General features: G+C 39.7%; 1 protein-coding gene across 2 annotated transcripts in view; it reads right to left on the bottom strand.

The window, feature by feature from the left end:
- The window catches only part of LOC139723541 (high affinity cGMP-specific 3',5'-cyclic phosphodiesterase 9A-like), a 270,358-nt gene that overhangs the window by 19,260 nt on the left and 238,227 nt on the right, over positions 1-12,871 (bottom strand). The window contains exons 5-8 of one of the 2 annotated variants that reach the window (XM_071634781.1): positions 8,297-8,436; positions 5,112-5,256; positions 2,399-2,494; positions 1,406-1,528 (exon numbers count right to left, since the gene is read on the bottom strand). In XM_071634781.1, coding sequence (XP_071490882.1) covers positions 1,406-1,528; positions 2,399-2,494; positions 5,112-5,256; positions 8,297-8,436 — 504 coding nt within the window. The remainder of the gene's footprint in view (positions 1-1,405; positions 1,529-2,398; positions 2,495-5,111; positions 5,257-8,296; positions 8,437-12,871) is intronic. The other variant, XM_071634782.1, reaches the window with a different exon arrangement.

The raw sequence follows: 12,871 nt of genomic DNA, 5'->3' as shown, positions 1-12,871 counted from the left end.
AGCTAATGGATTAACCCGTGTTAGGCCGAGGGGAAATGGCAGAACGGATTGGGTTATGAATTTTTCATGAGATTTTGCCACAGTTCCTTGCACTAATGGATTATTCCTCACTACAAATCACACACCATGCTTGCAGTCAGGTACAGTAGGTCTCAAGGCTATTCAACCACTGCCTGTCAGTAAAACAAAATATAGGCCCTTCCATCCAGTGTGAGCCTATAAATCAGTGCACGGTCAAAGAGTAAGGGCCAGTAGAACTGGACCATCAGTGGATGTGCCCAGGAGAATCAATGAACAGGACAAGATGGCAAAAGGCAATCATTTAGAGGTGGGTGTGAACAGTTTGTCCTGACAGAAAGACCTAGTACCAATTAACATAAGACATAAAAACTGTTTAAAGGAGACCTCCTGATTATTTTCAGACTTGTACATTTGAACAAGTATAAATTAGCTGTACTGATTATAGAGTTTCAATATGTATAGTGATTGAGATGAAGAATAAGAATATTTTCAAAATTTTAACAAATTGCAATAAACAAGGATGATGACATGGCAGCCTCACCACAAGAATGCATGAGGTTGGGCTCAAGGAAGCAGAACAAAAGAAGAAGGCATGCATAGATTCTACACAGGTGAACTTGTTGAGCAAGCGGTATTGTAATGAAATTACACTGCTACATTTCTGAAATATGTGAGCCTCCTATGTCATCGTCATCGTTCAGTGTAATTTCTTCAAAGTATTGGTTTCCCTGCTCAAGGACCACAATAAATGCCACAAATCTATACATAGAACTGTCTATTTATGTATGTACCACACGATGTGAAATCATGAAAATCATCTGTAATGCCCCTTTAAAACATTTCCCCCTCCAGCAGGGGCTCATCATGATACTCTCATGCACATGAATTAGAAGGAGAACCAGTACTGGCAGTCGGGCTGAAGCTCGGTAGTCTAGTGGATAAGACATCTGACTAATAATCGGGAGATCATTGATTCAAGTGCCACCCAAGTATGTATGCCCATGATTGGCTACTACTAAAAACACTGAATACTTCTTGATGAAGGACAATTTGTTAATCAGTTGCAAAAAAAAAAAAAAACTCCACACAAGAATTCACGAATTTGAATGGACAGAAACTGACCTCAACCATCAAGGAAGTGGGAGGGGAAAAAAAACCTTCACAATTTATTAAACTCTTTGGCCCCAATGACTATAAGCTTCCTAGAAACTATCAGGACTGGTTCCAACACTCCACAGAGGCAAAATTGCTTTTGGCATCACACACCTCTGCTCCAAATACTATGGAATTATGCCTCCCCCCTCTCCCACAAACCAAGAGATACCCCTGCAATCCTGAAGAGGGAATTTCCCTCCCCTCCACAGACACCAAACGGTCTACCCACCTGGTACGCATTATTGTAGCCCGGATGATCGAGGTCGTGGCAGATGGCAGACGTGATCATGACTAGACACTCCAAGTCGCCGATGAGTTTGGGCATGTCGACCAGCCAAACGATTCCGTACATCTGGGATGACAAGACGGAGAGTATTAGCAGCAGTGGAAAACAGAAGGTTAATCGCACTACTGACTATCTTGAAAGGAGGTCTAATCTGGCTAAAGTACAGTATGTCCCCCCAAAAAAATCACAATTGGATTTTTGCACTGGTAACTTCCAATATGATTAAACTGTCTGAATGCTATTTCAGGGTCGAAAAATATAATATCTTATACCTATATTTCGCAGAAAACCCTATTCAATTTGGTTAGATGGTCACAGAGAAATGTGAATCGTTGTGAAGCATGTCGTGGGTGTGATTTTTCCAAGTTTAGCACTTGGATGCTCTTGGATCTGCATATTAATGTGTGAACACAATGGACAGAACTTGGAGGGAAGGGATTCCTTACATGCTCTACAAAAATCATCATTTCTCTTTGACCGCTGAAGCAAATATGATGAGGTTTTCAGCAAGACGGGGTAATAAGTTATAGTTTGATAACCTAAAATTATATTTGGATTGATTCACTATTTTTAAAGTTATCATTGCGGAGGGTCCCGTTGTATTTTTTTGGGGGGACATATGGTACAGTCTACATGAACCAATAATAACTCAATATGTGATAGAAGGGCTGTTTTGTGGGTGAATGTGTGCATTCACACCTTTTAAACTGTTATTCAAATATGACCTGATTCAAACTACAACACATGCTTACGAATGGTTTATCAACACAAGGGCAGAGATAGCCAGAAATACACTGTACAAACATATGAAAAAAAAATGGAAATAGAAAACTACATACTTCTCTGAAGGGTCGAACAAATGGAAACTGTCCAATTCCAAGACTGATTAATTTTTCGTGAAGCTAAGAATTTACTACCCCAGATATATTTTCTTACCATCTGAGAGACACAAAAGCAATGCTTGAAATTGTGGAATGGAACGTTGTTGTAATGCCGAAACACCTCAAAAAGGAAGTTCTGTAGAATAGGCATCTGGAAAGGAAAACAAAAACAATAAAATTGACTGGTATATCATTTCACTACATTTTATTTCATTTCATTTCACTTCACTTAATCTTATTTCATTTCATCTATTTTCTATTTACCACAAAATCATATACAGTCATAAACACAGCATGGTTATACGAATCCAAAATATTTCAAATACATCAATAAGTACAGCAAATTGTTACACATATCACGACGAAGGGAACAAAATTTGAACGAAGTCATATGGAATTTATTTGTGTTGGATTACACAATGGATAATACAGAGTAGGTATATGTGTAGGCTGTTGAAAATGGAGGACTGCTATTAAAAAAAAGCTTTGATCTGGATGTGTGACGTGTGATGAAGTGTGATCTGGATGTGTTGTGTTACATACCATATACAGAAACATTTGATTATCTGCAGTAATTCACTGCAGCAATTTGAAAGAAAAGCATTTGGAATCAAAACATATTTATTTTGTTCATTGTTTATTGCTAAAATCTTGTATAGCATTAGTGTCTCATGGCACAGTGTGCACAATGGTGCAAAAATAACCCTTAATTTAACACAGTTTTGGTATGCTACACTGCTATTGCTGCATTCAATCAATCCACAGATATATTTATTTTGATATCACTACACTTCAACTGTGAATAATGCTAGGAAAGCCTATCTGTATTGTTTTCTCTTCATTTATTTCTCCTTTTTTAAGGGGAGGGGGGAGGGGGCAGACAGATATTTAGCTACAAAAACACTTCTTGCCCAAGTTAAATAACCTTTGGCTATAAGAGATATGTTCGAAATGTAATCAGAGTACAAATTATATGTCTTATGCTGCATACTTGGACCAAGTATTACAAAAAATTCATGCAATGTTCTTTCCTTAATGTTGATAATGATATCTGAGTAGGACAAATGGACAGATGGAAGGATAAATGGACATGATGAAAACATAATGCCTCTAGTACTCTTTGTGATGGAGGCCTCAAAGCACATCACTTCCAATTCCAACATAACACAATATATAAAAAGACACTTGCTAAAAGTAACTATCAGCAAATGCAAGTAACGAATACATAAACTTCACATTCATCACAGTTTGCTATTGAGAGAAGTCGGTTTGTACATGAAAAGGATATTGCTTCAGTGCGCACAAAGAGAATCTCCAATCTTATGCACACACCAGTCTCACATTTCATCGTTGAATATACGAACGACGTTAACTACAGGGCACGTGCGTAATTACGCACTGGAATGAAGGACAAATGCCATAGAATTACGGCTCATTGTTCGCGAGTGTATCGAGCTCGCAGGCCTTTAGGGAAATGCGTGCTCCTAGTCCCCCATTTCCTCAGCAGTAACCTTTCCTGCCCAACAATACAAGTCACACACAATGATGGTGTCTGCAACATCACGCCCCCACGAGAACCCAGCCCTGAGATGCTTCCCACAAATGCAGAAAATCCAATAGACCTCGGGGGGGGGGGGGGGGGGGATGTATCTTCCGCATCTTTTGTAATGATTCTTCCTCCCTTCCCACCTTTCCCATGAATTCTTGCCATTCCTTTGTGCATGCCGGCCCCTAGCGAATTTGTGCTCCGTGTCGTTTCATTTCACCCTGGGTTTCAGAGCCATAATTCTCTAGCCAATGATACTCATGAAACAGACTTGCAAGAAAAGACGCAAGCAGGGAAGGCCGTGGCATACAGTGTCCCTCAGTGCAGCCACATGAGAGCTGTATGCAAGCCAAAAGGCAAAGACATCAACTCGTAACCTAGTCTCATGGTACTTCACATTAAAGACCTTCAACACAATTCATCCCTCCAAAGACTTAAACTCCACACTCTCATTTACAGATGCAGGGGGGGGGGGGGGGGACCTTTACTGGCATGTTCAGATATCTCTGATTTTAAATGTTATGTCTTTTAAAGAGATTGTCCACTTTTCTACCTTGTTGCTGTTCATTTGGCTAGTTTAATCCATTTATTACAAGGTGCTGAAACCCCAGTAGAATTTGCGGAGGGCAAATTATGCTCTGTGTGCAATGGAATTATTACATCGCTACATTACTGGAATATGTGTAATCTCATACGTCATCATCCTTGTTCAACGTGTACCATTATTTGTTTTGGAGTTTTTAGCCTATTGGTTTATCTGCTTAAAGACCACGATGAATTCCACAAATGTATACATGGCATTATCATTTCATGTAATACTGTACAAGATGTGAAATAATAAGAATCATGTGGAATTCTCCTTTAAAATTTTGGACATCTGAACCAAAAATGACAAAGAAAGCCAGTTGTTCATTGGAGCAGGCAAACTATAGGGCTCGCTACAGAGACCACTAAAATTGGCCTACTGATTGCCATAAACCACATATGACCAGGAGGGTGCCAATTCATAAAAGATGATAGAAAAACAACTCTTGCCAGAATAGCAACTTCGTGTACCAACAGCCAATCAGGGAGAAGAATTCTTGTCATTACCATGACAGCAATATCGCCATTCCTGCAAGAGTTGCTATCATAGCAAGTTTTTACGAAATAGCTAGGCTCAGGTCATGCCCCTCCTCCCCCTACCCCCCCCCCCCACCCCGATTCCAGCCCGTCTCCTCACCTCGATGTTGAACTTCGAGATGAAGTCCAGGTCGATGTACATCTGCTGGAGGAGGAGCATCATCTCAGCATCCTCCCACTGCCAGTTGTCGAACGTCGGCTGCCTCAAGTACTCCCTGATGTCGTCAGTCAGCTGCAGGTGTCTGCTGGAGGTGCGCAAAAAACCAGACAGAAATCGCCGGTCAAGACTATTGCCTTCACAAAAACGTGACAAAAGCCCTCTTGCTGCCCCTACCCCACTGATACCACGTCCAGTGCTATCACTGAAATACCGCATGGTAAAACAAGAAATGTTCGCCACATCATGCAATGTTCACAAATTGCCACTGGCATTCAATGTATTGATAGTGTAGACCAGAGAAATTTTGCATGCATTTCAATTTCTCAAATCTTGGCTCTCGCTAAATTCGTGACATTGAAACGCATGAGAACATTTCTGGTTGTACAGTACTGTCTATGCCATTATTTCGTGGGGTTGCTTTTTGCCAATTCACCAACACATGAAGTTATTAGCTCTGATCCTAACATGAATGCAAAAATGCATGCATACATTTTTGCTTCGATGGTTACTGTGCTCCAAGATCGCAAATTTAACCATTAGCGAAATTGCCAGGAAGTAACAATTCATGAAAAATTAAGCTTGTTATTAAAATACAGTATATGTTGTATACAGTAACTTATAAAATAATACTAAGGTGCTACCTACAATCAGTCATCTACAGGCATTATGTCACCATAATCAGAATACCTTTTATATCAACTAGATAATTTTACAATAGATGCTGTCCTTGACTGAAGTTGTTAATGCTGCTTGTGGGAGACACCCAATCATGTATCAAACATAATAGAATAATTAGTGTTCTTTAGAGGGCAATATTTCCAGATGTCTCACCCCCTACCAAATAAAGAAAACTAATAAGAGTCTGACAATACATTCAATCAACACTTTCATGACAAATTTCAGAGCGAGAAAAATTCTTTGTGGATGGGCACTATAAAGTATTATGGACCTGTCTTTGAAGTTTAGTAAAACATCTGCAAGGGGAAGATGGGGAAAATGCTGACATTCATCATAAACACCAAACATGATTGATCAATCTACATTGAACATCTCAGACTACCAAACAATCTTTTTTGTAACAAAGGAAAAGAACTTCCAGATTAAACTTTCCAGGATGAGGAAATTTGCAGAAAGTATCAATTACATGTACATTGACTGTTCGGATTTTCCTCTTGTGCAGAAGAGTGCAAACTACAGTGAACATACAATGATTGAAAAATGAAGCATAATGTCAATTAAGTGACTCAGCATTCATATTGCCTGATAATAGACAGGAATTGCCACAGACCAGACTTCAAGATTCTCTGATGAGCAGAGATTGGTGTCTTAATAAACTATGAGCCGTGGACAGGTGTGTTATAAAACATTATAGAATGGGTAGCGAGAATCCTGCGATCTGATTGGTCGAGAGCTATGTGTTCATTTTTACTGGCCGCACGCTGAGTCACAGTGGTAAACATGTTATTGCGCACTTAGCAAGAGTACGCGTACTTGTAACAAAGGTTCGCGCACTAAAGCAAGCGTTCGCGCACTCAGCTTGGCCATGCATCCAGTAAAAACTTATGCATGGCTGGCCATGCATCCAGTAAAAACGGTAAGTACGGGTATGCATGCCCTTTACGGAATGCCCAAAGGAAATGCATCCAGTAATTTTGTCATCGGGTAACACGATAGAAAACTGGGTTTTTGACAAGAAAATTACCCATTCTATAAATCAAATGACGCACATGTCTTTTCGTGCGTCAGTCGGAATATAGTGTGCATGCGGTAACTATGGAATTTAGCCTAAACCCACTCGGCTTCGCCTCGTGGGTTAAGCATTCCATAGTTACCTTATGCACACAATTCCGACTGACGCACTCAGACCTGTGAGTCATTTGTATAAAATAATTCAGCAAACATTGACTGTAAGTGGAGCGATCTTGATAGCGAATTTTGGTGATCACAATAATACGCTCCAGCATTGTTCTTGTTGCAGTGCTTAAGAAGCTAATACAAGGCATCATCAGCTCGAATTATCCACTTCAGAAATTTTGGCACGGCCTCAGTCACTCTGCACGAGCCAAATTGCATCAATGCCGCCACTCGCTGGCATTTCCCGTATACTGATTTAACTACACTGTCTCCAAAACGAGAACGCTAGGTCTTTTCGATGGGAAGCAAAGACTGAAGAGTTGCCATACATAGTTCATGTATATCAAAGGATGAATGCAACTCCCATTATCAATCACCCCCTCCCCGGGACAAAAAAAAAAGCGACAACAACAATGCCACATGTATATAACTTTACCCTCTGCGAGCTCACATAATCCATGTCATAAAAGTTTCATTACATTGAAGTCACATTTTGAGGCTGGTGATGACCCGTAACCAAGCAACACCCAACATAATCTCTGGCACCAATCACATCAGAACGAAAAAGATGGCCGCCACTGCCACCGCCGCCGCCGCTGCTCCGAACCCCTGACATAAACATATGCCTGCTAGTGAGCATATGCCAAAAAAAAGGCACTCGCAAACTTATTCGGAGTGACGTGTATTTGTAAACAGGACATTAAGCATGGTTAGGCTTTAAATTGCCGCATGCATGCAATGTGTTTGAAATTAAAGGGAACAGTTTGTAACTCACCCCACCCGGATCTTGCTAAAAATGGAGCATCTGAGAGAGCATTTCTCTGTTATTTTGGGAGGCATCTATAGTCTGTCTGTCTGTCTGTCTGTCTGTCTCTATCATTTCTGAATTACAGCTCAGCAGGCTATGGCTGTCATTGTTAATTACAAAAAAATTGTCATAATTGCACTGAAAGTAAGTACTCACATTCATTTTCTCTCTGCGTTTCCTAACCGCATGTCCATCTCTCTTAATTGTCATTTCACCACAACTGATTATATAAAGTTCTAAGAGCGAATTAAAGTCCCACCTTTGCCATGAAGATATTTGTCAACACCACCCCAGAAGTTTGGCATACATTGTGATTATAGCATATCACTTCTTTGCAATCATCTGATTAACACTTTCTATCCTGAGGGCAATATTTTCACATACAATATCAACAGGATTCAAGGATGTGTAGCTAGTCCTGAGTGGATTAACGGAGCAGTCAGAGCTAAGTGCTGCAACTCACGAGATTTTGCTGAACTTCTCCCAGACTCTCCTCTGCTCGTCCTGAGTCTTCCTGAGCTTTTGTTTGTAGAAAGGCAACTGGTTCTGTGAGCTGGCCACAAACTCCTTGGTAAGACCCAGCCAGCTGAGGTGCTCTACACTCTGTCATACCAAAACAAAACAAAAAGTATAAAAATGAATGAATGAATGAATGAATGAATGAATGAATGAATGAATGAATGAATGAATGAATGAATGAATGAATGAATGAATGAATGAATGAATGAAAGAATGAATGAAAGAATGAAAGAATGAATGAATGAATGAATGAATGAATGAATGAATGAATGAATGAATGAATGAATGAATGAATGAATGAATGAATGAATGAATGAATGAATGAATGAATGAATGAATGTATGGATGGATGAATGAATACATGAGTGAGCTGGCAACAAACTCCTTGGTAAGACCAGCCAGCTGAGGTGCTCTACACTCTGGTATACCAAAAGACAGGCAAAAAAAAACATGAAATGAATGTAGGCCTACATATGTGACCGTGCACCACAAAACGAACAAAAAGTTGCACACAGTGATTTTGTGTGAGGAATTAAAAATAGGTGAAATTGGTCAACCTGAGTTTTTCATATTTTCTGAAAGAGCAAGTCTTTTTCTATATCATATTAAAGTTTGGGATCATAAAACAAACATGGACATGTGTTTTCATCAGTTTTCTCGAACACTTTTTGGTGGAATAGTGTGATTAGTTGTTTCCCATAGAACCTTCTTCCCATTTCTCAAAATCCCTGTCCATACACTTCACTTTCAACTCCAATAACTTTAGAGAGAATGCTGCTACTGCACTGAAAGTTGGTATTAGTCATGTACAGAATGTGCTAATGAAGCATGCTTAATTTCAGCTTAATCTAGTAATCATTTCATTGTTGTTGCTCCGGTGGTCAACATCCTGTTTTTCGTTCAATTCATCCCAGAGGTAGCATAGCTTGGTAAAGATTAAAGGAATCGTACAGTTTTGGTTGAGACCTAATTTTAGGTTTCTAACATTTTTTGGTGAGATAATGAGAAACCTCATATGAAATAAGAAAGAGCATGTAATTCTATGAGGAATTCAACGTTTATTTGATGAAAATTGGTTTTGAAATGGCTGAGATATCCAAAAAAGAGCGATTCTAATAAAGTGTGGGACCCACACTTTACTACGATCGCTTTGTTTTACTTTGTTTTTGGATGTTTCATTCATTCCACACCCGAGTTTCATTCATTCCACACCCGATTTTCATCAAATAAACTTTGAATTCCTCTTAAAATGGTATGCTCTGTACTATATCATAAGTGTTTTCTTGGTATCTCGCAAAAAGTTAAAAGCCCAATTCTCATCTCCACCAATACTGTACTATCCCTTTAAGCGCTTGAATACCCTTTGTACTTCAGTTCACACTTTCCAGAGTGTGTACTTTCTTTCCAATATTTAGATAGGTTAGGAGAGTCCAATTGAATTGAGTTATACATCATTTTAAAGCTTAGAGTCTGCTCTTTCAGAATCTATTCCTAACTAAAAATCCATGTCTGGCGACTTTTTGTTTGTTTTGTGGTGCAGGGTCACATATAAATGAGTGAACCAACAAACACATGAATCACACAAAATATGACTGAATGACTGATTGATTGACTGAATATAGAATTATGGAACAAAGGCATAACTGAATGAGTGCATGAGTGAGTGAGTGGTTTTTAGGTGGCCAATCCAGCTTTGTTAAGCAGGGCCCATCGTAACTGTAGCAAAATGTGGAACATCTATAAAATGGCTATTCCTTGTAGTCCCAGTAGCTGGATACACTGCCACTAACTCTAAATGACTTGCTTCAGCAGTGCTTAAGTGATACACTTGCATACATTTCCATCATAAACTAGCAGCAATTAATGTGCACCATCTTTGTTCTGTGTATGAAAAAAAAAAGATTATTTGTTTTGTTTTGTTTTGTTTTTACAAGAACATGACACACATACCACAGGTTCATAGGCACCTTGATAGCAAAGTTGTTAAAACTTTCAAAATATATCATATGTGTCGACATCCCTGTCAAGATTTCCTTAAAGGCATTGTGGTATTCCAAGGGACATCAATATTGATACAAATGGGACAAAGATTGTTTTCATGTCTTCCTGAATGGACTATAAAGTGGATTTTTATCAGTACATCCATGTTAACCATCAACCTCCTTCCTCATCTACCCTACTCCCTCCTAACCTTTGCCCTTTCACCTTTCACTTTTAACCTCTTTTTTCTGTGATTCCTGCTGGAAAATTCAATCCCCTGAGAGTTTGCAAGGCTAAGGAATAGGATGGAATCTCATGAGGCGAGCACCAAAGGGGGACGGATTTTCCTCTGGGGCACGGGGAGGGGTAATAAAATATAGATGGGACCACGGATGCGAGAGAAGGAAGTGAATGGGAGACGAGGCCTGAAACGAGGGAGTCGGATATGACACCTGACAACACATGCGGCACAAAGAACAAAATATAGATGAGGGGTTTTCCCCCCTTTATGTCTTAGCCAGTAGCTGATTTTATGTCCCTTGTCACTCGTCTTCACACGTTCGACGCCGATTTGCAAATTGAGTTGGGATGGCCAATGACGGGTGATAAATTGATACCGGACTCGAGCAGAACATGTTATATTCTTCTAGTAAAAAACTTTGGAGTTCAATAAATACAGTACCTTGACAATGTTAGGGTACCGGCTACCTTCACCTTCAGGGCTGCCAGCATTCACATATTTAAACTGATGAGGTTCCAAAAGAGCAATCAAGCAGATACTTGTCAGTTATGTGAATCTCACTAGACAAAAATGATTCCCATATGAGGAAAAGCTTTTATATTCTGTAATAGCAGAGTATCTTATGAGATATCAGAGTTTCTCTCGCTGGATTCTTCGGGGAGGGGGAGATAATTGTCCTTGGGTGTTATTATCCTCAGGGGTACTTGTCTTTGAGGCATGCAGGGGGAGGGGGTAATTTTCCTAAGGAACAACTGTCCTTGGGAGTAACTGTTCAGGGGTAGATGTCCCGAGCATAATCATCCAAGGGGTAGTTGTCTGGATGTTAATCCATTGCTTTTGAGGTATGGCATTTCGCTTTGGAGTCACTATGTGGCACACCTGTGCTATGGCAGGCATTGAGGTAAACTACCAGAAGGGACTACGACTGTGGGGACTCTTTCTTTTCCATTTTGATTTGAAAGGGGAAAAAAAAAAACAAACTTAACAACAAATACCCACACTTAATGCACATTCAACAACTTGCATCACCAGGAACTAAGGTGGGCATATTCATATGTTTGTTTGTGTAGGTGTGTGTGTGTGTGTGTGTGTGTGTGTGTGTGTGTGTGTGTGTGTGTGTGTGTGTGTGTGTGTAAGCTACGAGAGAAGCTACTGCAGGAAAATGCCTGGTTTACTTGATATTCATGTAGGTTAATGGAATATCATTAATTCAGGTATCATGTAGCTTTTGAATGAACTTTTCTGCACACATCCCTGCCATCCCCTCTCCTTTCTCTTCCAAGCATCTTCACTTCCTCTCCTTTCTTCTTTTCACTTTTCCTTCCCTCCCCTTTCCCCCTAACTTTCCCATCTCGTTCCCTTCCTCCCCATCCCCTATTCCTTGAGTCCCCTATTCCTTAAGCTCACCATCACAATCTACATTCAGTAAAACATATTTGATTGCTTGTGTGTTATTGTTTTTTCTTCTCCCTTCCAAGTTCTGCCGTATTTCCCTTGGTCATGATCATCCATGACAAGCAAAATGTCACCATCGGTTTATAATACATCCCTTGGCAACAACAGTGATGTTATCACCTGAAAATTCTGACCTACAAAGTAGATTTTGATCCAGGAAAAGGAAAAGGAAAAGGAAAATTTGGCCTGCAATATGAAACAAGAAATTTCAAGATATTGTCAGTTTTGGTGACAATGAAGTACCACAGTGTAGAGAAAATGACAGAGAATGAAATGCCTCTTCTCTAGAGCTCATCTCACTAGTGTGTTAAAGGCAGAAACCAACATCATACCCAGTCTCTCCATCCCCTTTCTTCCACCTGTGTTGTCATGGCAAAAATCCCTCTGAAGATGGTATCTTGGCAACATAATATACAATATGTGACCATGCATCACAAAACCAAGAAAAAGTATCACACAACAAATTTATGTGAGGATTCAAAATAGGTGAAATTGGTCTACCTACATGTAGTCAATCTTAAAATTTTGTCCATTTTCTGAAAGGAAAATTCTTCTTCTACATAATTCTAAAGTTTGGGATCACAAAACGACTGGGAGAATGTCTTTTTTTCACAGTTTTTCTACAACACCTTTTTGGTAGAATAGTGTGATTAGGTATGTCTTTGAGGTCCTTTTCCATTTCTTAAAAGCTCTTTACACACTCTTCGCTTTCAACTCAGTCCCATCTTAGCCAATTTGGGGAGAAAAGTAGAAGCAAAATATGTGAAGATTTCTTTTTTTACATCCCCCCCCCCCCCCTTAGCAAAAAGCTAGACCCACCTCTGGGTTTCTCTACACTTTAGA

Source organism: Diadema antillarum, unplaced genomic scaffold (assembly GCF_040938485.1).
Source record: "Diadema antillarum isolate AM-2024a unplaced genomic scaffold, OU_Dant_1.0 scf00000192, whole genome shotgun sequence".
Taxonomy (NCBI): Eukaryota; Metazoa; Echinodermata; class Echinoidea; order Diadematoida; family Diadematidae; genus Diadema; species Diadema antillarum.
This window is presented reverse-complemented; position numbering and strand designations above follow the sequence as displayed.